This window comes from Tympanuchus pallidicinctus, unplaced genomic scaffold (assembly GCF_026119805.1).
Source record: "Tympanuchus pallidicinctus isolate F22 unplaced genomic scaffold, pur_lepc_1.0 scaffold5, whole genome shotgun sequence".
In the NCBI taxonomy this organism is placed as follows: domain Eukaryota; kingdom Metazoa; phylum Chordata; class Aves; order Galliformes; family Phasianidae; genus Tympanuchus; species Tympanuchus pallidicinctus.
In genome coordinates this window covers 18345351-18371178 of record NW_026294769.1, presented here as the reverse complement: position 1 = coordinate 18371178, position 25828 = coordinate 18345351, and the positions used below count along the sequence as shown (strand labels likewise).

The 25828-nt window shown below is 41.1% G+C and overlaps 2 protein-coding genes across 3 annotated transcripts; one reads left to right on the top strand and one right to left on the bottom strand.

Moving 5' to 3' along the window:
• Positions 1-300: 300 nt before the first annotated feature.
• Positions 301-2293, bottom strand: ALG2 (ALG2 alpha-1,3/1,6-mannosyltransferase). Of its 2 annotated transcripts, none has more exons than XM_052704151.1 (2): positions 1694-2293; positions 301-1222 (listed from the first exon to the last, which is right to left on the bottom strand). In XM_052704151.1, the coding sequence occupies exons 1-2, from the start codon at positions 2177-2179 to the stop codon at positions 320-322; spliced, it is 1389 nt and encodes a 462-aa protein (XP_052560111.1). In that variant the 5' UTR covers positions 2180-2293; the 3' UTR covers positions 301-319. The 2 variants fall into 2 exon arrangements, with proteins under 2 accessions (XP_052560111.1, XP_052560112.1); XM_052704152.1 differs by having other exon boundaries at positions 1892-2281.
• Positions 2294-2304: 11 nt separating this feature from the next.
• Positions 2305-6655, top strand: SEC61B (SEC61 translocon subunit beta). The gene is made up of 4 exons (XM_052704163.1): positions 2305-2418; positions 2534-2631; positions 2960-3061; positions 6329-6655. The coding sequence occupies exons 1-4, from the start codon at positions 2416-2418 to the stop codon at positions 6414-6416; spliced, it is 291 nt and encodes a 96-aa protein (XP_052560123.1). The 5' UTR covers positions 2305-2415; the 3' UTR covers positions 6417-6655.
• The last annotated feature ends 19173 nt before the right edge of the window (positions 6656-25828 follow it).

The following is a 25828-nucleotide window of genomic DNA, read 5'->3' as shown; positions in this document are numbered from 1 at the left end:
TCTGTACCTTGTAAATTGAGTTAATCATAAACTCCTAAAGCAAAATGTGCAGTGAAGTCTAGTAAGTCACAGCCTTTTGAACCATGCATTTATCCAAGGCACTGCATAAAAAAAAAATCAGTCTAATATATGAAAATCTGAACCTTCTAACAAGGTTGACTTTTTTCCTTTTTTTCACATCAAGTGACCAAAGGCAGCATACAAAGTATTACAAGGAAGTTCACAAGTTCTGGGTCCTTCATCATAGTCATATTGAACATTGGCTCCTTATATAAGTCACAGACACAAAGCTGTAAAAGGTAATAAAAAAAATACAATTTTATTGTGTTAGTCTGCATATGTATTGATACAGTTGTTCTGAGAATGCTTCTGAGGAAAATTTTTCCATAAATCTGACTCTCCCAGCTGCTCCCATTGAGTCCTTCAAGAGAGGATCTCTCACGATTTTTTCCATGGCCTCAGAGAATTGTGTTGGCAGAGGATCACACAAAAATCCTGTAACGTTATTCAAAATTGATTCTAAAGGACCACCCGAATTAACTGCTATAACTGGACGTCTCATGTACATTGCCTCCAGAGGAACAATGCCAAAGTGTTCGTTACTTGGTGTGTACAGCACACACACACAGTTACTAAGAAGAGAGATTTTCTGTTCATCTGTGAATGATCTCACAAAAGTGACATGGTCACTAACGTTAAGCTTAGTTGCAATTTTCCTTAGTTCTTCATAATGCTCCACATTTTCCAGAACTCGTTTATCATAGCCACCTGCTATAACCAAGTGAACTTCACTCCACTGATGAGAATCGAGTCTTCCTCGAAGCTCATGCAAAGCTTCAAGAGCCAACGCGAGGTTCTTTTTTCTTTCGTACCTATTAATAGATAGAAACAAGAACTTGGTCTTTTTGGGAATCAAGTCAACTATGTCCACAGGAACCACTGTCTCAAAGCTACTGGTGTTGAGTGATGGATAAAGGACATCTGGGTTTATGTGAGACAAAGATTTAAATGTCTCCTTGAATACACTGGCAGTGAATTTGCTGTTCACAACGATGCAGTCTGCCATGCCAGTGGTGTACTCTTCCAGCCAATCCAGTGGCATTCTGTAGAGGCGCTTTAGAAAAGATTCTCTCCTGGTAAGGAGTTGATCAGGAAAGTGACAGTAAAACAAAACCTTCTTCCGTGTTCTGGCCAGCCTGAGTATCGGAATGCAAGCGGACACCTAGTGCAAACCAGAAGAGATGACAAGGCATTTATTATTTGTGGTAGCACTGCTGCTGCAAAGGGTATGACAGAATCATCAAGGTAGGAAAAGATCTCTAAGGCCATCTAATCCAACCATCAGCCCACCCTCACCATGCCCACTGACCACATCCCTCACTACCACATCTATATGGATCTGGAACACTTCCATGGACGGTGACCCCACCGCCTCCCTGGGCAGCCTGTGCCACTGCCTCACCGCTCTTCCAGAGAAGAAACTCTCTCTAATATCCAAACTGAACCTCGGAGCTCCCCCTCTCAACCTAAGCACCCACTCCCTACGACCCCCAGCCCGCGTTCTTTCTCAGCGCCCACCACCAAGAGAAAGCTTCAAGAATACGACGGCGCGGCTCACCCCGTCCCCACCAGTCACCCTCAGGACGTTCCCCCCCACCCCGGCCCTGCCCCTCAAGATGGCGGCCGCCCGCACCTGGTCGCAGATAAAGGCATCGGCGTGCTGCCCGCTGAGCAGCAGGACGTAGAGCGCCACGAAGACCATGCGCAGCGCGGCGCACACCGCGTGCCCGCGGCCCCAGAAGCTGCGCGGCAGCCAGGCCCCGGCGCGGTGCACTGCCAACTGCCGCGTCTCGGCGAAGCAGCGCCCGGGATCGTAGTGCGCCGTCCACACCTGCACCCGGCAGCCCCGGGCCTTCAGCGCCAGCGCCGCGTCCACCACCAGTCGCTCCGCGCCGCCCAGTCCCAGGTCCGGATGCAGGAACAGCACGGACGGGCCGCTCGCCTCCTCTCCCTCCCCCCGCTCCGCCATGGCGCCGAGCGGTAGCGCGCATGCGCCGCCAGCGGGCTCTAGGGCCACGTCAGCCCATCCTGCCGGCCGCTCTTCCGCCTCCCCTGCCGGGCCGCTCGCACGCTGCCGGGCCGCTCGTCCCACTCCTTCTTGGAGCTGACACTTCAGCATGGCCGCCTGAGGGGACGAAGACGACGTGTGAAGGCCTCTCCTTAGGAAAGAGGCCCGGCAGCGGGCGGAGAGGAGGGAAAGGATGTAGACGCTGCGTCAGGCATCGCTGCGGGCAGCCCCGGGGGCCTGAGGGCGGGGCCTCGAGCGGGCGGGGCGGCACTGCGGGTAGGGACGTGGCTGTGGGAAGGGAGCTGAGTCTGCCTGCTGACTGATCGACTGCAGCCAGCGCCGCCGCCATGGTGAGGTTCCACGCTCCTGCGCTGCTGCTTCCAACTCGAGGAGCTCCCCGTCCTGATGTTCTTCCCCTCCTTCTGTTCGTTTCTCCCTAACCCCACTTCTTTTCTCCTCCCGCAGCCCGGGCCGAGCCCTAGCGCCACCAACGTCGGCACGTCCGGCCGCTCCCCCAGCAAGGCCGTGGCTCCCCGCGCCGCCGGTTCCACCGTCCGGCAGAGGTAGGTGCCGCGGCAGTCCCGGGTTCGGCGCTGCGTTGTTCTTCACGGCGTTCCGAGTGAGTGCCGGAGCGGCGCTGAGGGAGGGCTGGGCCGTGCGGTGCATCCCGCTGCGGACGTGTCAGTGAGGTGTGCTTGAAGGGGACGGCTGCCGTCGGTCCGGCTGGTGTCGGTCCGGCTTCTCGGCCCTCGTGTTACGTGGGCGTCGTGCCCGCAGCGTATTGTACTGCCCAGTTTTAAGTGCTTGTCTCGTTTCTTCGGTTTGTTGGGCACTCCGTTGATGGAGAGATAATGGATTGTGGCCTTTGCTTTGTTCTGTTACTCCCTGAAGGAAGAACGCCAGCTGTGGGACGAGGAGTGCAGGCCGTGCCACGTCCACAGGCACCGGTGGGATGTGGCGGTTCTACACTGAGGACTCCCCTGGGCTCAAAGTGTAAGTTGAGTGTATGAACGTGGGGTGATGGATTTCAGCTGTTCGGTTGTTTGGTTTTTGAGTTGAGAGATCAGTGCTGTGGTGTGCAGGGAGAGGTGTGGTGAGCTGATGACTGGTTAGATGTATTCAGCAGGAAATCTGGTATTTAATCTTTAGAGCTGGAGGGAGGTACCGACTTTGACAACTGTGAAATTGGAAAGGTTACTTGTCACAGTGAATTTAGGCATTAGAAATAGTTGTGTCATTTCTCATAGTTAAACTTTTGTCTTTCCTTACTGTTGGTGTGTTGTGACATCTTACACTTTCTTGAAAATGTGACACTACAGGTTGGCTGTGTTTACACAGTGTCAGGTGTTCTTATTAAAAAAAAAAAAACAAAAAAAAAACGAAAAAAAAACAAAGCTTATTTCAGGAAAGCTTTCCAACTAACTAACTTTCCTGTACCTTGTTTCTCTCTGTTACTATGAGAGGAACATTCCCAGGTTACAATCAGACATCTGATGGTAGCTTCTGTTGACAGCAAGAGGGGCACTGTGTTTTTTAGTCCTGGGCTAGTCTAAGTCAGATCAGTTTCTGAAACTCACCTAGCAACCTAATGTGTGAGTAGCTGAGGCAGGAGTGTTTCATCTAACAGGTGCAAATGCGAAGTTATACCCTCAGGTATGAGCTAATGCTTTTTGTAGAGTTCACAGCCTCTAGTGTTTTGTTACTGGGCTGAAAAGAGCTTGTATACTTAGTGGTGCCTTTGGTTATGCTTATTGTTTATTTTTTTTCCTAGGATCAGTTAATATTTCAGGGTTCCTTAAGTGTGCAACTGTCTGTGTGAACGATTGGAGAAGGGCTCATGATACTCTGGCTTACCTTTTGTGTTCTCCTTTTCACATGCATTTAGCAGTTTTTAACAAAGTTCCTGCAGACTGTCAAAGTAGTGGTGCTCTGCTACTGCAGAATCACTGAAGGAAGCAAGGTAGAGAAAATGGAAAGAATATGAGCAACAGTGGTGTTTTAGAGCATGTTTGTGTGTTGATAGGTAAGGCAAGTGTTTTCTGTATTATGTGGCCTACTGAAAATCAATTAAGAATGGAGAAGAAAATACCTATTCTTCCATTAGGTACAACTTTTAAAATGTAACAATGATGTAGCTGTCAAAGTAGATTTACCAGCTTCAGCATGATTCACAAGGGAACCTTTAGTTGTTGAGTGGTCAGTTCTAGAAGATGCATTGTTCTAGTCTTCAATGCAGGCAGGTCTGTCGGCGGATTTTCCCATTTACTTGTGAACCAGTGGCTCTGAATCTTAAGGTTTTAGAACGATGAAAGTATCTTTTACAAGCTAGCATGGGTATGTCAAGGCTTTTAATGGGTGAGATGTCTGTAAATGTGTGTTGATTTTAGAGTTTGCTTGCAAGTGAGCTGCAAGATTTTCTAAACTGTGGCTTGGGAGTAGCTTCCTTCCTTCCAAGCTTTTTTGCTTTCTGTATTGATTTCCTATTGCTATAATCTGTCCCATTCAGTATGCTTAAAGATGAAAATGGGTTACATATGGGTTACAGTTGCCTCAGTTAAATGCTTCAGCAGAATTTGTGATTGCAAGCAGTATAAATCTAAACCTGGGATATCTTCTGTGGGGTGGGGTTGGCAGACCACTCTTACTCATCTAGTCTAAAGTAAGAGATCTTTATTATTAGCAAGGATTATTTCATGCTATCTGTGATCAAGATAACTCCACTGTAGATCAAATGTTTTATATTGCGTGTAATGATATCTCTGATGCTTCAAGGTTTTAGCATCTGTTCTCAGCATCAGAAATAATAAACAAGCCAGTTTCTTTTGTCTCAGGAAAGTACTTTTTTTTCTTTTCTGAAATGCAAGATGTTATATCATTAAAAGCAAAAGGAGCTGAGGGAAATCTGAGAAGGAGATAGGATTATATTTGAGCATTTTGAATGAGCATTTTGTGCTTTGAAAGAAAGAGTATAAAGTCAAACGTGCTTTGCTTGCTATGGCACCCATACCTGTGGTTCCTCTATCTTGTCTTAAACTTGATTGATTGCTTGAAGAGCTATAGGCAGTGTTTGTGGTGGAACCATGGTGATCTGAAATTGGACTTAAAGTATGGTATGCAGTCCTGTGAAAGGTGCACCTGAGAATGCACAACTCCAAATTTCTGGAGGTGCTTAAGCCAGATTTAGTATCTATTTTAAGTGTACACGATGAGCTAGGAAGATCCAGGTGTATGAAAGAGTATTAGGGGTTGCTTGCTTTGTTTCTGTGCGTGCAGTCTGTTTTTGTGTTATGTTATTGGTTTATATCCAGTGTGTTTTACATCTTTGTGTGGGATTCTTCGTACTCAGGACTGCTAAATGTGATCAATAATGACTGAGACTTAGAATTCAATGGCAGAGGACAGCTTGGGTCTGTTAGAAAAATGTTAGTGAACTTTCTCATTTTAATCAAATTTGAGGTTGTTTTTTACGCTGTGTTCAAGTAATATTTGCCTGCTTCTAAATGGTAAACAGAAGGGTGATTTGTCAAGTGTGACTGGTTAAGAGAAGTCAGTGTTTATAATATTATACATCTGGCACATAGTTGGGTGAAGTAGGTGGTGCAAAGCAGCATTGAGAGAACAGTAGGTAGCGTGAGAAGGGGAAAAAGCAAACAAATCTGTTAAATTGTACACTTTGGGTAATGATTTGACAATGGACTTAACTTTGACATTCTGTGTATCTTGATTAAAAAACCAAAACAAAACAAGTGATCTCCATCTCCCTCATTGCTGCCATTGTCTTTGAATGGAATAAAACCTTTGGGGAAAAAAAGACAACCAGTGTGAGTTTTACACCAAAATGTGAGTAGCCGCTAGAGGACTCTGTTGTTTCTTGTATTTCACCACATCTCCGCTCAGGCGCCTTAGTAGTAAATACAGATAATAATTTTCTGCAGATTGGTTTCACGGTGATGACTAATAATGAACCATGAATTACTGCTTAAATAAGTGGAAGTTGTTAATGTGATGTGATTTAGAGTTTTACATATCCGAATTGTTATGTAACTGTCTCTTAAAGCAGAGCAGCAGCAGCATTTCTTTAATAAGAGGCGACTGTTTCATTTCTGTGTGTTTTTTTCCATTTCCATAGAAATATCATAAGAATTTCCTGTTTCAATTGCATATGAACTGATGAGTTTGCTTGGCTGGTAGTGACTGGCCTTTGGACAAAGCAAACTTTTTTTGGCTTCGTGTTAATGTATTTTTTTTCTTTATTTTTAGTGGGCCTGTTCCAGTTTTGGTCATGAGTCTCCTTTTTATTGCTTCTGTATTTATGCTGCACATCTGGGGTAAATACACTCGTTCATAGACTCAGCTGCCAACTTAAAGCATACATCTTGGACCAAAAATATGGTGGATCCTGGTTGTTCTTGGAGAGAGACTGGGGAAGCCTCCTGTCACCTATTGAAGTCCTACAAACTTTGACTGTAACACAGAATGAGCTTCTCAGTTGTCTATGCGGGCAGGTTTTAAAGTCTGTAATGGGTCACTGCATCTGTACGTTTAGAATACAGGTATTACAATAAAATTTGTATATGGAAATTGAAATAGTCTTAATGTTTTTCCTCCTATTCCAACCAATAACTAAAGTATTGTACTTGTGGTTTCTGTATATCGCTGTCGCTGATTAAATGTCATTTGACAGTTGAAACCAGGTTGTTATACTACAAGTAGCCATGTAACTTCATACCAAAAAATCCTTTATGAATGAGGAAGGCAACATAGGGTGCATAAACATGTGATGCTAATGACTGTGTTGTTAAAACAAAGTTGAGATACATGAAATTTGGTTGTGTTCTCTTATTAACTCCAGAAAAGCAAATGCTTTTATTTCCAAATTGTAAGTTAAGCCACTCAATACTGATTATACTAAAAGTATAAAGTTTTCTTGTTTTTCAAACTGCACTTAAGGAAAGGCATAAACAGGTATTCTGATTTAAAAAGAGAAACTGCATGGCTGTCACTGACACGTTTCTTCTGTAGGTCTAGGGTCTTTCAAAGAGACTTAAGTTGTAAAATGGAGTGGGAGGGCTGGGAAAGCAATGACTACTGTTTAAATAACAGGACATGGAAACATACTTGAGATACGCTTAAGTGGCTCTTCATGCCCTGCCCATTTTCCTTGCGGGTGTTTTTAGTTTTCCTTGTAGACCATCAGGCAGCTCTTCTTTTTTAACATAAGCAACATATTGGTGTGTTTCTTCTTGTTGGTGTGGTCTTGAGATTCAGATAACTGAATCAGGCCTTTCCATGCAGTTGGATGGAATTATTTTAGCCTGTTATCATGTTACGATTTCTCTTTGAATATCTGCTCATACTGTACAAGGAATAATCTTGTTTATGCAGCCTTGGTAAGTGTTAACTGTTTACAAGTTGTAAAATCAGTGTCTATTACCCCTACCCATTGTCCTATAAATCAGTTCTTAAAGTAGTACTAATTCTGAAATGAAGAAGTGGCTTAAGAGTAAGGAATGTGGTCTTATGTCTATAAGGATAGCTTTTGGGCTGTGCTTAAGTCAATATGTACTAAAAACGTACAGAGAAAGATAGATGATGTAGAGCAGGAACTGAAACTTTCTTACTAAATGTAGTGGTAGAAGAGTTTTGTTTTAGGAGGAGTGGAAGTCAAGAGCAGGGAATTCTAATAACTAAAAGAGTGGTATCAGAATACAACAGAGTGGTGGAAACTGCCCGATACATTGTATGTAAAAGGGGGAAGTTCCACAAATTACCACTATGCATATGGATGGGAAGTGAAAATGAGATGAAATATGGGAATTGCCTTGCTTCAAAAGACAAAGGTAAATACTTTGCCTAGCAAGAAAATAACATTTGTACAGCCACTGATTTTATTTTAAGAAGGAAAATGCTGTCAAAGAAAAAAGCAAATGCAACAGTCTCCATCTCCCTGATTGCTGCCATTGTCTCTGAATGAAATAAAAGCTCTGGAGAAAAAGAGAGGCAACAAGCCAATGTGAATTTTAAATAAAAATTAGAGTTTAAAAAAGGGGGAGAGGAGTGGGTCAGGTTATGTTGCTAGCTCAGTTTGTGGTACTTTAAGGGAGAGGAATAATGGACTGACTCTTCAGATACCTGAAGGGAAAGAAATAATGGATAATAGTAGTATCTAAGTAGGTAACCTCTGCTTTACTCTGCTTATTATATCATCAAGATATAATTGTCTTTTAAACAATTGTGGTCCTTAAAGGGTATTCTGCCACATCAGTTCTATTTGAAGCCTTCAGTGTTTTTGCGTATCTGGTATCTTGGTCTTCAAATCAGCTGTAAACTTGGAAGAAGAAAAGGGGTATGGAAGAGAGAGTTTGCTGTGTAACTGGCATTTTGTTCAGCTGAGTACAGAAATGTTGACTGCTACAACAGTGCTGTCCTTAAATGTTCTGTTTCTTAGACTGGCTTGTCTTGTAGGTGCTTACATACGCTGTTAAGGAGTGTAGTGTCCTTAGTTCTGCACAAACTACTTCCCTCCCCTTTTGGTGTTATATTTTAGAAGTGTAAGCCTTATTATGGTGTTTTTAAAAATGGCAGCTTTAATTCATTAAATAAAATCTATACCTAGTTGGATGCATTTAGCTGGAATGTTAGCACTGCTTGATGTTCCTTGCTCATCATAAAGACAGATTTCTCTGTATGTTTTCAATTTATGATCACTTTAATGGTTTGCATGAAAGCATTAGATATGTCATGCCTGGATGCTTAAACATACCATGTGCATGAGCTGTAGTGGATTATTACAATCAGTATTTATCAAGAATTTGACTTCCCAGCAGGGCAGATTGCCAAGACCTACCAGAATACTGGTTAATAACATGAAATTCTGTATAGCCTGGATGATTAACTTATGGCTGTACTGGTAAACAGCAGCTTATCTGTAATACAGGAAACTAGAGTGTCTTTTAGTAATAAGTTGAGGAAGAAGAAAGAATAATTATTTGCAAAGCTTCTTACCAGACAGCGAGGAGTTAATAGGACTGTGAATTTGGTCTCTAATTGTATATGATTGAAATACAAACATGTCTGAGCTGAGTTAGAAGTCATAAATATCCTTGTAGTCTATGTTAGCGCTGCAGGAGGAGCTAGGTTCACAAAGGTCTTTACTTAGCAATACAGATAGCTTCAAGAAATCTGTGAGGACTTGCATCTGCAAAGGTAATATGGTGAAGTACTAGCATCTCTTATTGTCGACTTCTAAAAACATTATTTGCAACCTCAGACTTTGTTGTTTCTCAGGTAATAAGAAAGGATTTTATAAGGAAGTGGAGCTTACGTAGCTCTGTCATACATGGATGTGTCTGTGCCACATAAGCCTGCCCTCCCTCCCTGAGCAGCACTGCTGTATGTGAGACAACTGCAGTGAAATTTAACACGAGTAGAAACCAAAAGATGCTCTTCGTGAGGGCTCTCTGAATGAGGTAGCTAGTGGACAGAGACTGTTGGAGTTTTCCTAAGCACTCTAGCTTGTTATTTAATGAAGAGCAGAAGAGTTAGGCTTCTTAAATTCATTTATGTTAGGAAAGACTGTAATTTTTGTCCTGGCACCTTTCTGCACTGAAGTTGAATGCTACAAGCTGTGGATCTCTGGAGATATGGGCTTCATTAGTTCAGATGTTGCAGAACTAGCTCCTTCTTTTTGCGGTCTGTGCAGGAGCCAGCTATACTACACAAAAGCAAATGTTTTTCCTCTAAGCTACACTATTTACTGGTACCCAATCAGTCACGTGCAGGCCAGCCTTCTTTGTGGTGTGCACAGAGCTTGTGATCTATCTTCTGCCATCACGTTGGGATAAAACTGTGTCTCTGATGGTCACTTCAAGCATTTCTGGTTCTTGAAGGGAATGAAGGGAAGGGCAGGTTTTAAGTACAGGTGTCATCTTGCAAAGACTGTTCCCTGCATACACTGCTTCTTACAGCAGAAAGGTTTTTTTATCACATCAGACTCTGAGTTTACCCTCCAAGAAGAAATGGTTAGCTCTTTTCAATATTTCATTTATCTCCAGCTGTTTCTTAGGATCTCTGAGACTGTCATAACATACTGTAAGCTGTCCTCAGTACTGTTTTGCTGTAAGTTATCATGCCTTTACTGCAGAGACAGATATACATGCATGTCTCTTTACAGATATGTATATAGTTAGTCTGTCTGCTTAGAAATGCATTAAGATGAGTCTTTGCAAATGTAAGATTTTGTGTCCTTATTAGTCTGCGCTGTAGCAGCAGTGTGAGAAGCAAATGGAACAGCTTGTGTTCTTTTTCTCAGCTGTGCTGGCTGGAGATGAGTGGATGTTATATTGAGATCACATGGTGAGGGCTAAATGATTTTATAAATACATTAATGGCTTCCAGGAGGAGTTTTGCAGAAAGTTGTATTTTCTTTTTTTTTTTTCTGGAGAGAAGATATAGTGCTTTTTCCTTCAAAGAGTAAGCTGGTACACTTCCAACACTGATAGCATGGCTGTGTTGACGACTTTATATTAGCTGTTTATATAATGTGTTGCATAGAGGGCTATATCTTGTAGCCTTGGTATTGTTAGTAAAATATTAAGACTTATATTTTTAATAATATTATTTTTAATTTGGAGTGTGTCTTATCAGAAGGGATTGTCTGCCTTTTACCTTTTTTATTGAGGGAAAGTTGTGTCTTATTGTGAATTCTGCTTTTGATTTCAGAAGCCACTTGAAAGAAAGGCAAAGCAAGAACAGATATAAAGTTACTGAATATACCTAATTCATGAACTTGTCTGTGACGTCTTGTTAGTACTGTATTCTAGTAATCTCTTATCGTCTGGAGGCTGCCAATTATAATCCATAGCACAATTCAGTAGGATAATGCTCTGATAGAGGAGCATGACAGGTACTACTGAACAGAAAAGACTCATTCTCCTTGTGAGAAAATCCCAGTTCAAATGTGGATCACAAGAGATCTGACACACTTGTTGTATTGGCCTGCAGGTTGCAAGTAATTGTTCGTGCTTCATATTTTGAAGGATTTTTAACTATTCCACCTTGAAGTAACTGACCAACTACAAATGGAAGTACTTGAAATAACACTTTCATTTAAGAAACCGAGCTAAGCAAAACTTCTCATGCGCAGAGTTGTTTGTCATAACGTTAACCAAATGAGATCATGCTTGTCTTGTTGAAGTCAAATTAAAACAACGTATTCCTTCCAGAAGATTGCTTTTTTAATGTCATTCTTTTTTAGATATTTGAAGAGATCAGGAAGATACATGGAAGCTACAAAGATCAGGAAGAAGATCACGTTTGGTTGAAGTTGCGTACTCTGGGCAGACTGTAAGGGTTTGTGGTATCTATGATCACCCCCAGCTTACTGTAGGGATGAGATGGTCATTTGTGGAGAGGATGGGCGTTGTAGCTGTGGGTCAGCATGCAGGAGTCCCTCTGGGTGGGAGGGCGAGCAAGTCAAAAGACTGAAGCACTTTATTTCCTGTTCTTCAGCTTGATCAATTGCCCTTCTGTAGCTGTTTCCTTAGCATTCCAAAAGGACAGTTAGAAGGTGTTTGTTTCTCTAGGAAAAAAGTAGTCAACAGCTAATGAACTTCTTTATGAAAAATGTTTTCATGTCCAGCAATGTTAGCTTTTCATGTCTCTAGTACACTTTCAGTAAGTAGGCATGAAATGATAAATGCAGTTAGCCACAACTTATAACAAATGATAGATTGAAATGCAGTAAGCCACATCTTCCTCCTACACAGCGGAAAATAAAGCCATCTTTCTTGTAAATAGCAAAGTTAGCATTCAGGAGGATCTGCTACTATTACATTCATGGTATTTTCAGAAGGTAATCCATGAACAAAAAAACATTAAATTGAATATTAAAAGTATGTTTAAAAAATAAGATACTTTCTATAATCGTAACAATTTTTAAAATTATTTCAGAAATCTTTAAAAAAAATATATATAAAAATTGCTTGTGGTTGAAATGAGAGCCAAGTTGATTGCCAAGCATCAACATTTTCCATGAACTGAAGATTCAAATTGTAGTCAGCATTTAACACTAGCTAACTTTGGCAATGTAAAGGAAAATTGGAAATATGAGTAGAGGTCATAAAGTGGACTCAGGGAAGCCACTGGTCCAGCTCCTTACTTACTGTCTGGCAGGCATCAGAGGTTGATCAGATCCTTGGCCAATTGATTTTTGAAAGATTGCAAGTTTGGAGATTCCAGTTTCCCTGGGTACCTGTTCCTGTTCTTAACAGCTTTTGTGGTAACACCTTCTTCTGTCTGATGAGAAGTTTCCTTGTTTGACCTTGCAGTGGTTGCCTATCATCCTTCTGGTGTGTGCTGCTGAGAAGAGTCTGGCTCCATCTTCTCTGGTAGGTGAGGAAACCAAGTAGGTTGCCCTCTCGTCCCTCGTGCTCCAGTCCCCTAGCTGTCTGCACTCTAAATGGACTCTCCAGTTTGTTATTATTTCTTTTGTACTAGGCTCAACACTGGATGCAGTATTCCAAATGAGTGTCAAATAAAGGGGGTACCTTTTATATTAGTTTCCTTCACACCTTGGCTGTGTATCTTATGGTATGGTTAGTCTTCATCATTGCAGGGATGCACTGTTATTTTTTGTTCCACTTGTCCACTGGAATATCCAGACCCTTTTGTGTAGAGTTGCTCTCTGAACAGTCAGTCTGTGTATTGGAGCAACACAAGGCATATTCAAGGTGCAGGACTTTCAGGAAGGACATTTGTCTTTGAACGTTTCTCCAAATTAAGATCCCTCAGATGGAAGTGCTGTTTTCCAGCCTAGCTATCACTTGTTGCAGGTTGTCTTCACAAGCTTGCTGAAAATGCAGATAATAAGGCCAACTGTGTTCCTGCCAGGGAGTATGCAGATTAGCCCGCATCACTGCAGGTTCACATTAGGCTTCTGTCCTGTTTTTGACCATCTTCAAAAACAAAACAACAAGAAACCTGGTCTTGTTTGCAAGGCTAGCGTATAGAGACTGAATTTGATGTAAGAACATATTTTAGCCCCATGCTGTATTTTACATGGACAAAAAAGGGAAAACTCAGATATTCTTGAGAGGTTTCCAAGCACCTTCCCAAAATTCACTTGGTACTGTTCCCAAGCCTTCTGCTTGTTCATTTTTCTCTTACCACCTGTGCATTCAGATTCATCTGCTGGCTTATAAAGTTATTTTTATATGAAGTTCTTGCTTCCCAATAGCCTACACCATTTCTTTTATTTGTAGGTTTCTTACAGACCATCACAGAGCATCTCTTTAACGTGTGTGAGGTAGCCAGAGCAACACGTAAAACTCATTTCTGATACAACTTTAGCAATTAGTGTTTACTTTTCTGTATTTCCTTTCGGCATTCCCAGCAATTCCATTGTAGGAAGAAAACTGTACATTCATACATATTTGCCCTTCATTCCTTTTTTCTGTGAACTAATTCCCTGAAAGAAAAAAGAACTGTAAGTATATAACTGTCACCATTGTGAAAAAGGGTTGAGCTTATAGGCAATAAAATAACAGCATAGTAAGCTGATATCTCTGTATCCAAGTACCGAGTCTAGTGGGCAGCTCCTCTCTCCTTTGTCTCTGCAGACAGATTTTCTTAGATTTACCAATGCTGCTGCTCCTATCCCTCTTGCTTGCTCTCTGACTGGATGCTCTCTAGGAGGCTTGTTGTTTGTTGCGATGAAAACTCTGTTTCTTTCTCATGTTAGCCTTCACCCGCCTAGAGTCTCAGTGTTGGGTGGCCTTTTCCCCATTCTCGAGCAAACAGGATGCTAAAAGCTTTGAGGTAGAACCCCATTCTGTAATCCCAGGTGAGTGCCTGTGCTGACTTGCACAGCCAGGTGCCATGAAGTGACTGAAGAATGGCTGTTTTCCAGAGAGATAAGGTACAGGCATGTGGGTGTTTACACCCAGCTCACCTTTGCCATATAGACATCAAAGTTTAGAGGCAGTAGCCATGAAATCCGCTTGCTTTGCTCTCATAGGCATTGCATCATAAAAGCCTTTCCTAAATGGATGTAACTGTAATCTAAGATGCTATGAGCTTCCCATGTCTTGTTTGAGAAATTACCCTGGCATAAGTGCAGCAGCTAGCTATCTGTGTGTGTAAAGACACCTTTTATCAGTGAGGTTGTAGGCGTAGTTATGCCAAGCTTAGTAAAATCTGTAGCTGATTCACAGTCTAAGTAAATACGTCTGTACTTTGGGAATATGGTACTGCTGTGACAGAGTGTACTGCCTTGCCCCTACCATGCATGGGTGTCAGAAAATGAAGTAAATTGATATCTTGAAAGACCATCTAATAATTATATTTTGTTGAGAAGTGCTGTGAAACAATTGTTCTAATGCTTCATAGTCTGTTTCCCCACCATCTGCTGTTACACAGTGGCTCTCAGAATATTGAAAGTTAGGAAAAAAGATTGTTTCTGATACTGATAATTCATGAATAAAATGATTGAGGACCTTTGCTATTAAAAATTGGCATAAATTCCCTTCGCAGCATCCTGTCTTACCCTGTCTTAGTGAAGTAAACAGATGTGAAGAAGCTGCAAGGGCAGAATGCAGTGATGGAGGGATGGCGTTGCAGGGTCAGACATTTCAGGTGGAATAAGCCTTTTAAAAATGTATGTATACAGATATGTATGTATACATATATATATACATTTAAAGGAAAATCCTGTAAGAACTTTGTGTCAGCATACCGTGATAATAAATTTACATAGTTACTGTAAAATTGGGAACAATCAGAACTTTGATGGAATATGACCTTCATTAAAATATCAGTTTAGAGTGGACAGTGAGTATTTGCTTTTGTTTGTAGAGTCATACTTAATATTATTTATGTAATAAAAGACCTAGCTCCAGTGGCTGAGGTCAGAGAGTTATCTGACACATAGAGTGTTCAGTCCAGTCCTGATTCTGTTTCCCAGCTGGTCACAAATCACACAACAGAAAAGGCTGTAGGAGAGAACTGGGAGAGATTTCTGTGCCTTCATACTGTGGTGGAAGCTGTGAAAAGGAATGCTCTTGCTTTCTAGGTACGTCTGTTCAAGACTCATGCATGTGTGCAAATATGAACATTCACTACTTAAAAAAATGGTTGAAACATACACACAATTGTTAGTGGTATTCTTGCAGCCCTAATGAGCAATTAGAAGTGCATGCAGAAATTAATCTCTCAGACTTGATATGAATGCAAAAATTCCTCCAGTTATGCCCATAAACTTGGTCATATGGAAACTCTGCAAGAGAGGTTTAGTGGGTAACTGCTGTGAACCATTTTTATAGTTCTTTATCTAATCTCCCGTGAAAAAGGAGGAGCTCTGAGATTTCTTCTTTGTGAATCAAGCAGAGATTTAACAAGGGAATATTTGATCCTGCTGATTCCAAGTTTTGGCCAAAGTAGTCCCATGGCTCCTTTTCTACTTCAGACAATCATAAGGCTTCTCCCTACTTTCTGATGTTCTTTCAGCTGCAATCTCTGGTTGGTGGGTGATGCATAGTTCATGTATAGCTCAGGTTCGTGAATGGGTTATAGTCTGTTAAAAACCTGACTTGGTTTTGACATGTGGTTGTTTTTGTTACTGCATAGGCATTATCTCCTTTTGCATGTGGAAAGGGGAAGTCGGGGATCACGGACGGCCCAGTCCAGGCCCTGATCTTTTTTGCTATGTGAAGTATTGAGCTGCTTACATCTGAGCAATGCCATCAGCTTTTATTTCCACACTGAACCAATGCCACTTCCATTCTCTTCCTGTTTGTGCCCGTCTTTATTGCCAGAAACTATGAACGTTGTGTTAAGGGACATGGTTTAATGAGAACTATTGGTGATGGGTGGATGGTTGGACTGGATGATTTTGTAGGTCTTTTCCAACCTTTGTGTTTCTGTGATTCTGTGAAAGCGCTATTGAGGTCTCTGCTAAGAGGATCTGTAGGGTTCCTGCCTTTTCCAGGAAAAATACAGCTCAAGAAGATGTTGGGTAGGTCTTACACTGTTAAGCCTGCCTGGGACCTTAGGGAATATGTTTCTTTGTAGTATTTATGAAGAAAGAATGGTACTTGTCTCAAGTGAGACTTGCCAAGTTGGGACAAATTTTGTATGTATGTTTCCTCTGAGGTTTGTAATGTCCTGGTGTGGAAGCAGTGTGAAAACTTTCTTAAAGTTACAGCTATTCCTCCACATAATGCACACCTGATGTTGAAATATAAAATTGATCTAATAAGAGCTGGCTCATGCATGAGCCACCAGTGTGAGGAAATACATGACAGGGACAAAGTGTGTCAGTTTACAGCAGAGGCTTACAGGAAAGACGGTGATAAATGGGAAAATCCAGCGGGGGTGGTCAGGGTCTGGGACACTTGGTTTATGAAGACAAGTTGAGGGAACTGGGCTTGTGTAGTGTGGAGAAGGGTAGGCTTAATATCGGCCTTCCAGATGTCGTGGAGAAATTGAAAGCAGGCTTTTGACAGTTGTGCATGGCAGAAGGACAAGTGCCAATGGGCATGAATTGAAACAAGAAAGATTGGATATAAAGTGAAGCCTTTTCACCATGAGGACATCCAACCATTTGGATCAGGTTGCCCAAAAGATTGTGCAGTCTTCTCTTATGTTTTAAAGACCTTGAGGATAAAGGCTTGGGAAGCCTGGTCTGATCTTGCAGGTGTCTCACCTTTAAGCTGGAGGCAGCATGAGGTTGTACTTAATAACCTTTAAAGACCTCTTCCAGCCTGGATTTATCCTATGCATCTTGTAATAGAATCGTAGAATGACCTGGGTTGAAAAGCACCACAATGATCATCTAGTTTCAACTCCTCTGCTATGTGCAGGGTCACCAACCACCAGACGAGGCTGCCCAGAGCCACATCCAGCCTGGCCTTGAATGCCTCCAGGGATGGGGCATCCACAGCCTCCTTGGGCAACCTGTTCCAGTGCGTCACCACCCTCTGAGTGAAAAACTTCCTCCTAATAGCTAACCTAAACCTCCCCTGTCTCACTTTAAAACCATTCCTCCTTGTCCTACCACTATCCACCCTCATAAAGAGCCGTTCCCCTTCTGGTTTATATTTTCCCTTCACATACTGGAAGGTCACAATGAGGTCTCCCTGGAGCCTTCTCTTTTGCAAGCTAAACAATCCCAGTTCCCTCAACTTCTCCTCATAGGAGAGGTGCTCCAGGCCTCTGATCATCTTCGTGGCCCTCCTCTGGATCCGCTCCAAGAGCTCCATGTCTTTCTTATGCTGGGGCCTTAAGCCTGGATGCAGTACTCAAATGAGTACAGCAGTCTGTGATTGTTGTAGGGCCTTTCTGAAGCTGACTTGAATGCCTACATTCTCTGAAACTTGGGATATATCTGTTGCACAGCAGCTGGGTTAAAAGCTGTGAGTAAGCAGAACCTCAATAAAAGCCTTCTTGAGATTATCAAAGGACTTCAAGAGTTGTGGAGAGAAAGTAAGTTCTCAGTTTTGTTTGTGATTTTATTCAGTCTTTGGGGATGAATTTTTGATTTTTGAAAGGAGTAGAAATGGTTCCATAATATTAGCCAAGAATTCAGTAACCACTCCAAATAAATCACGTGTCTGCAGGAATCATCAAAGCTGTATGTGCTACTCCATCTGGTGGGGAAATCAATAACAACTTCCAGTGTTTAAAGGTGCAAATATTCTTTAATCATGAAAGTAGGTTTTTTGGCTTTTTTTTCCCAAGCTATTTTGTGTCTGTCAGCAAGTGTCCTTGTTTTTGCAGTACGTTCACAGACAAGAAATGTTAACTTGGGAATTTTGTTTTTTGTACATTTCTGCACCTATTTTGCCCCTTTTTCACAGTGAGTAGCCCAGATCAATATGGATGGTGGGCTACAAACAGAAGATATAGTCCTGAAAAATTGGACCTCTTCTTCTCTATATATTGTGAACTCAGAATGTGAGTATCCTAGATCAGTTAATATTTCCAAAGGACATCTAAGAAGTTAGTCTTTTTGATCCAGAATTGCATTCTATTTGTTCCTGTGTAATGTCTCTCTACACAGTGTCATCAACTGGAAGCTTCTTCACCAGATTGCTGAATTAATTTATATAGAGTAAAATGGGAATGATGGTGCTTAGTGTCTGAAAATAACATGAAATATGTTAAGTTGGAATTTAAATCTTGCGGTTTTTTTGAGAAATAGTAGGAATAAAAGACTTGTTCTGTTTTCCATGAGCTGTGAAATTCCATGTCTAGTAGTAATTTCTTTCTATAAGTAAATGAACTTCACAGCAAATGAAGGAGTAAAAGCCTAATTAAGAATTATATGGATTTTACAAATGCTTATTTCTTTTGTCAAGCAGTCGAAGCAGTGACTTGATTAGAACAGTTGTTACATTTCAGAAGTGTACTGAGAGAGCTTAGCTTGGTAGCAGATCTGTGAAGTATCTGTGATGGTGTTCAGTGCAGGACAAGCCACACCAATATTAAAAGGAGATATTGTGTGCCATTCATAGACTGCTTCCTGTGAGGCCAAAATGCAATTCCTACGATTCAGATTGCGCTTCGTCTGCGTGAAGGACAGATTTAGACCCACCAGGGAAAGAAAAGCTGTGAAGAAGAGGAGGAGGGCTAACAGCTTACTTCTTGGCTGTTAACATTGAATAATTAAACACTAACAGCCAAAAGGAAAGCTGTTGTTTTCCTAGTCCAAATACCCAGCCAGGAATAAAACATTAAGCAGCTACACAAATGATTTCTTTTATTTTCCTTTTATAAAACAAACAAGTGAGTAAAACAATATATACTTTGGATACATGGAATATAAATGCATTTCATATACCCTGAATATATAATTTCTGCAATTTGAGCTTTGCATGTTGCAGGTGAATTAACCTTACTTAGTGTGCTAATTTTTTTTCCCTAAAATTCACTTTGCATTTGTTTAAAAAAAAAAAAAAAAAAAAAAAAAAAAAAAAAAGTAAGGCTTGTAATCAGAATACTAAGGATACTAAGGCTTTAAATCATGAATACCTTATGGTAAAGAACCCGTTGAAGTACTTGTGCGTACAACTTACTTGTTTCTTTTTTTCCAGTGTATTGTATTTAATTTTAAAATGTTATTATTTGTATTTAGTAACCTTGTCCTCTGTCTGGAAAGTGAGTCATTAACCTGTCCTTCTATTAATGGAGGGTCTCAGTGAAACAGAGGTACCACATTCATGATTTCAGACTACAACCTATTCCCATTCACACGTTATATGCAGTGAGAAAACTCAGAAGAGAAGGAAAAAAAAAAAAAAAAAAGCAAAGAGGAAAAAAAAAAAAAAGACATGAAATGAGGAAAAGATAGCACTCAGAATTCAGTATGTCTGACAGAAGAAATACCCCCCAGAGCCAGAAAATTGTCATCGAGTAGCAGTGATATCAGTCTCGAACTCCTTCCAGCTTTGGATCACGAGGCCCATCAGCAGAGCTCCCTGTACACAGCAGCCCTTCACAGTCACTCGTCAATCAAGCAACTCTGAAAATAAAGACCACATGTCATCAAGTTTGCGGAGTTCTTCCCTTCCTGTTTATGCTGCTCTTGCAAGAACTGCCAGATCGCTTATGTAGCTGCACCAGCTTTCTATCCTCAGAGAGGCGGGTGATTTTCTTTTCCTGCAAGTCTTTTGATTCTGATGTGAAAATTAAATGTTGTTTGTTGTTTTATGATAGTTTCTAACTGCACAGGACCCAGGGCTAAAGCTGTGGTAAAAACCCTGCTAACACTTTTGTGGTAAGGCTAATAGCTTGTCAGTACTTGGTCCTATGCCTACACTCCATGTAGTTTACTTAGATAAACATAGTCTGAGGTTCCCATGCCCAAGTAATGCTGGAATATCAGATATATGACATAACAGCCCTATTTCAGTGAATTTCACTTGCGTGTAACTCATGCCTATTCAGACTCAACCTACATGTTCAGAGGAGCCATAATTAGTGATTGCTCCTTGTAGTAATCAGCACTCTTTTCTCTAACAGAGCTGCAATAACAAGAAAAAGGTTGAAATTCATATTAAAAACATTCCAAAAAATAGCAGTACTTCTATTGGCAGTTTTCCCAGTACACCATATGTCGACCTTTTCTGGTCAATGTAAAAACTACAAACAGTTGAGGGATTAGTGTTTCACCTCAGATGTATCACCCTGTGCTTTGCATTCTCACTGATGCCACCCTGCCATCTTTTCCAAGTGACTTCAGGCTCCCTTCATGTGACGTTTTGCTCAAGGCTGTTTCCAGTGTGTTTTCACACAGAAGCGAACACAGGCTCACAAAGCGTAGCTTGCTTGCTCCCCCAAACCAGGATTTTATTCATTTGTATGCATGTGAGTTTCACTTGTGTTGCTTGTCTAGTCTTTGTCTTTGTATGGCTTTTTTGGTGGTTTCCAGGTGTTTCTTTTTTTTTGTTTGATTATCAGAGGAATAGCCCTTTTCCCTTCCATACCTGTGTTTTCACTCTCTTATCCCAAGTTGCATTTCTGAAGGTTCTTTACCCTCCTGGCCCATGAGAGCAACGTGAAGCCTGCTCTTTGCTCCATACACTGAAGATGGAGGCTGTGTATATTTTTACCATTCTCCCATAACATTAATTCTTTATATCCAATATGAATTATTGGCAGATTAACAGCAATCTGGAAAAGCAGATGGTGCTTTCCAGACCTCCCTCCTCCTTCCCTGTCATGGTTGAAAGGAAGCTAACATTAATACGGCCCCAGCCTTCAATTAGAGCACAGGCCTACTCAGTGTGTCAGGCTGCCAGATCTTTACATACAGCTTTACTCATACACATATTTTCTTTATCTCCTGTATATATAGAGAAATCTTCAATATATATCAGCATTTCTATACCGTACCAATGTTTCTAGCTAGTTACGTAAATGAATGTAAACCTATCATGTAACCACATTCGTATATAATCACATAATTATATGTCAGTTGTGGTCCTAAATACACAGAGATGTGTTCTTAGAAATGTGTGTATATGTATGTGCACACATGATACATCAAAGGTATTTATCTATACTTGCTAAATCCATTGGGCATCAATATTGACGTGTGGAAACTCTGAAACTTAGGTCTGATTGAAAGTTGTTAGCATGGCTTGGAATAGCAAACATCTGCCAACTACTAATTAATCACAGACATCTCCCCTGTCTAGAAACAAACCCTTGTATAACTTTCTGTACACAATTGCACACAGTGTCCTGCCTTTCTGCTTGCATCATATTTGGCACCTTTTTGACCTATCTCTTCTGGGGCAACTTTCCTCAAAGATCTCATGTCAGTAAAATTCATCAAGCTAGTTGTACGTGTGTACGTGTGCCTTTTCCTGCGCTGGCACTACTATTTAGCACCATTTATACTCATAACAAGGGATAAGATCTAGTTTGGATGTGCACCAATACACCTCAAGCTCTTCCATCAGGATTCTTCCAGAAAAATACTCATTTTTTAGCAATTCTTAAATTCCATAGGAGGCGAATTTAGTATGAAATTCAGAAATGGCTAGCAAGTAATATACGTACATGAATGTACATACAGAGGTTTCAATCTCAGACAAACAACCTCTTCTTGGTGGATGCTTTCCCTTTTTCTTCAGTAGTCTACTTTTGACTATCTTTCTGTCCTTCGGTCCACATTTAATCAAGTCAGAGGTAGGGAAATTGTTTATTCTCTATCCTGTCATGCATTACTGAACCGCACCGTTTCTTGTGTTACCTCTAAGAAGGCCTTTGATGCAATAATTTTCAAGACAGATAAGATCCCACTGAACTGGAGGTTAATGAGCCCTTGTTGCCGCCTTAAATTCTGCAGTCACCATTTGCTACAGTGATGCTATGAGCTTTTTGAAAGAAGAGTGTTTAGTTGGTCACAGCTACCCCACCTTGAATGGCAAGAAGCCACCTCTGATGAGGTGAGTGGTTCTGGCGCGGCTTACCAGGACACAGAGAAGTCCCGTGCTGATGCAACTGGAGAAATGTCCTCTTGGCCCTCTTTCAGGAGTATTTCAGTGAAGCTGAGTGTTGAACAGGCATCGGTGTATGTACAGAAAGGCTGGTGGCAAGTGCTGCAAGAGAATGTTAACAAAGTTGTGGTGTTTCGTGAGATTTTGTTGCGCTTGCCTTTGGTTTGGTTTCTCTCTTTCCTTTGTAACACGTTGGATATTGGTTAATTAACAAGTGTACTTCTGGCAAATCTTGAAAAATAGCTATTTTCCCCCATCCATGACCAAATGCCATATCATTTGGCATCAAAAGGATTAAATGTAAAGTTTACCAAGAGAACTTGAAGCCTCACAATGGAAAGCAAAATTTGTTTATTACTACTGGCGTCAAGTCTCTTTTCAGACTGTTTCATGCTCATCATATAAACATCCCGCTGCATTTACCCAGCTATATACTTATACTCCAAAAGGAGTAGCATATGGTGTGAAAACCAGATGCCCCTGCCCACATAAAAACTCTATACATTTGTTTGAATGTAATCAGGAAACAGTCACGATCTTCTTCCCACTCTCAGAGGAGTCAGCTGAAAGCAGCAAGACCTTGTTCAGCTCCCGGAGATGGCTGGTATTGCCTCGGCTCCTGTGGAGGTGGTGGGGGACGAGACATGGGTATGTTTCACCATGCTCCTCTGAGAACTTTCCAGCCTGTCTGCATTAATTTTCTCTGCTGATGACTCTTTGCCCTCAAAGGCTGTGTGGAGGTGCAGCTCCATGTTCTTCTAGGACCTGCCATGTGGGGGCAGAATAGCTCCACCTAGGGAAGGAGCTGCAACTCCTCTCTCCACTGGAGCAGATAGTCCACCGAGTAAGTCTGTACGATAATCTTCAGTTCCCTCGAGGCCCCTTGGATTCAGAAGGGTCTCGTCAGGTTTGTGTTGTCCTTCTTTGCTGTTGCATGTTTGCAATAGCTGATTCTGCTGCTTGTAGAATCACAGAATCACATAATAGAGCAAACAAATAAAATACAGTTGAGAAAATAATCACAGAATCATAAAATACTCCAAGTTGAAAGGAACCCACAGGGATCATCTAATCCAGTTCCAGGCTCCACACAGCACCACTCACACTTCAAATCTGAGAGTCTGAGAGTGATGTCCAGATACTCCTTGAACTCTGGCAGCTTGGGGCCATGCCCCCTGCCCTGAGCTGCCTGTTGCACACCCACTGCCCTCTGATTAAGAGCCTTTTCCTAACACCCAACTTGACCTTCCCCTCCTGCAGCTCCATGCAGTTCCCTTGGGTCCTGTTGCTGTCAACAGATACTTGCTGGATCAACAGGGCTACACCCAAGAGATAGGAAGCCCACAAGTATTCAAACAATACTTCCTTCTGCATCTGTATCATTAAACAAGCCAAATTTAGCTCCAAATATTTAGTGAAGATCAGAATAAGCCAACAGTACGTGTGACTACTTTGTGTTGGAAGCATCGTTGTACAGACTTGGTCAGCTGTGTGGCCAATGGGAATTCCATATACATGGCATGCAGAAGAGTCTCCACATATGGACCTTGCAGTGTATGGACCTCTGCATCCCGTGTATACTAAAGCTCTAAGAAGTATTATATGCATGGCTTACAAGAAGGATCAATATTATTCTAATATTCTACTTTTTTTCAAGAATTCTGGGCATGGACAGTAAGTCTTTAAAGGCACTTGGGTATTTTTAGTGATGCTATTCTGAAAGACTTCCTGTAGAAATTGCAAATACTATTTTAAAAAGTCTTCTACAGCTCTAAGTTGTATGAGTCACTAAAAAGTGGTTTATGTCTTCTTTTTTAGATTTAAAAAGAGTTTCTTCTTTCAGTAGATTCTCATTTTGTTGTTCCAGAAAAACTGACAGGGTTGTTCTTTCAGTCGAACTGTTGTCCAGGTATTGTTATTGTTTCTCTCAAGGATATCAGATGATACAGGTAATGAGTAGACAGCACCATTTTGTACTGCGCTGGGACTGTCATTTCTGTCTTGTTGGCAAAGCCATGTTTATTTCATGCCAGGTGTTTTTTTGTTGCGTGAGACATGTCACTAAAAGCCAGATTTCAAGTGAAGAATCTTTGTGATGTTTTACAAAAGAAATGAAGAGAAATGGGGTGAGGGTGAAGACCGCTCCCCCCAACGTTCACCTTTGAATGATCTTTCTTCTTAACTAAGTAGCAGCATATTTCTGGTAACTCTTGAATTTCAGTCCTCTGTATCCTGTTCTGGAAAAACCTCCTACGGAAATCTGTGAAAACTGTTAAAAATATATTTTTTTCCAAAATCTTCAAGAAATAGTACAGAACCTTTAAAAAAATTAAAGTTAAATTCAATTCCTTAAATGTTGATGGAAGAAATATTATCTTCAACATCATTATATGGAGGACGAAGCCTTTGGTAAGGCTTTGCTGAGTGATTGAAAAAGGCAAATTAATGACAGCACTTGAAATTACCTGTAATTATCACTGACACAGGGTCAGCATCACTGCAGTGACAGTCTCACAGAGAGGTGACTCTCACTGGTTCAGAATTTGTACAAAAGTGCAAAACAAAACGTGACCCCCACATTCAGTATTAAGGTATCTCTGGAGTATTTAAGCATCTTGAATTCAAAATCTACTGTCTACTGCTTTCATTTTTTGAAAAGCAGTAAAATTCTGAAGGAAGCGGTCCCAAGCGCTTTTCTGGTCAAAATCACCTCTCCTTTCCCATTCATATTTACTCAGAGCTCTCCCTTCACTGTCACCATCACACAAAGCCTCTTCAGCAGTTATAACAACTGCTTATATGGAAAAGTAATAATAGGAAAGCATTTAATGAATTTTAAGCTGACATTAATGTAATTTAGCAGCTGGAAACAAGGAGAAGAGCCAGCACTGTGAGACCTGCCAGCTCTCTATGGATCATCAGTGGTCAATGGAGCACAGATTTCAGAACTGCTCTCCAGGGTATGTTGGCAGTGTTTCTTTTCTCCAGCTACATTCCTGATTTCAATTAAATCACAGTCTGAAGTACTCTTTCTGACACAGCTAAGACCTTCCAATAAATGCTCTTGGCTTCATTTCTCCCCAGACGCTGTCCTTCCTCACAGTTCTTTGCTAAGTAAGTGAAGAAGATACTACCTGAAAAGCAGAGATGTTCTTTTTTAAAGAGACTGGCACCAAAATTTGTCTTGAGAAAGCAGGGGAGAAAAACAACTCCTTTGATTACATAGCAATAATTCCCCCATCCCTGGGCAGCTTCCCCAAATCTTTCTTTTGTTCTTCTACTGTTACCATTTCAATATTAGGTTTCTGTCTTCAATTCTGGTTGTTTTTTTCCTACTTTTTCTGGAACAATAAAGGAATTTCCAACATAAAGTCACTCATCAAACTTTACAGTTGAAGTTTTTAGTTTGCAGGGAGCAAGAATACCTTGAAGTTCTTTTCTCTCAATTTTCCACCAGTGAACAGATTGGTAACATATTGACCCAAAGCCTTTGAGGCCTTATAAAGCCTTTTATAACTGCCTACAATTAAGAATATATGGTTTCTCTTGAAGCAGGCTTGCATCAGGTGTCTTAACTTTATGCTCTTTGCTTCCTTCCTCTCAAGTTCAATGAAAAATAAGCAGTTTAACACCATTTATAAAGATCACCCGTATTTGCAGTTCAGGTGAATCTGTGCTAGGGCACTGAAGGAAACTAGTTATTATACTAAACTTGGCAAGGACTGCTTTTGCTTTCATTTTCACAAAACTTCACTTT

What these genes read in the sequence shown, in the direction of transcription:
- ALG2 (XM_052704151.1), bottom strand. Translation starts at nt 2,179, where the DNA reads ATGCTGAAGTGTCAGCTCCAAGAAGGAGTGGGACGAGCGGCCCGGCAG. An exon ending in ATGCCTTTATCTGCGACCAG is followed by an intron (nt 1,223 to 1,693) that starts GTGCGGGCGGCC and finishes GGTTTGCACTAG; the next exon opens with GTGTCCGCTTGCATTCCGAT.
- SEC61B (XM_052704163.1), top strand. An exon ending in GGTTCCACCGTCCGGCAGAG is followed by an intron (nt 2,632 to 2,959) that starts GTAGGTGCCGCG and finishes TACTCCCTGAAG; the next exon opens with GAAGAACGCCAGCTGTGGGA. An exon ending in GACTCCCCTGGGCTCAAAGT is followed by an intron (nt 3,062 to 6,328) that starts GTAAGTTGAGTG and finishes CTTTATTTTTAG; the next exon opens with TGGGCCTGTTCCAGTTTTGG.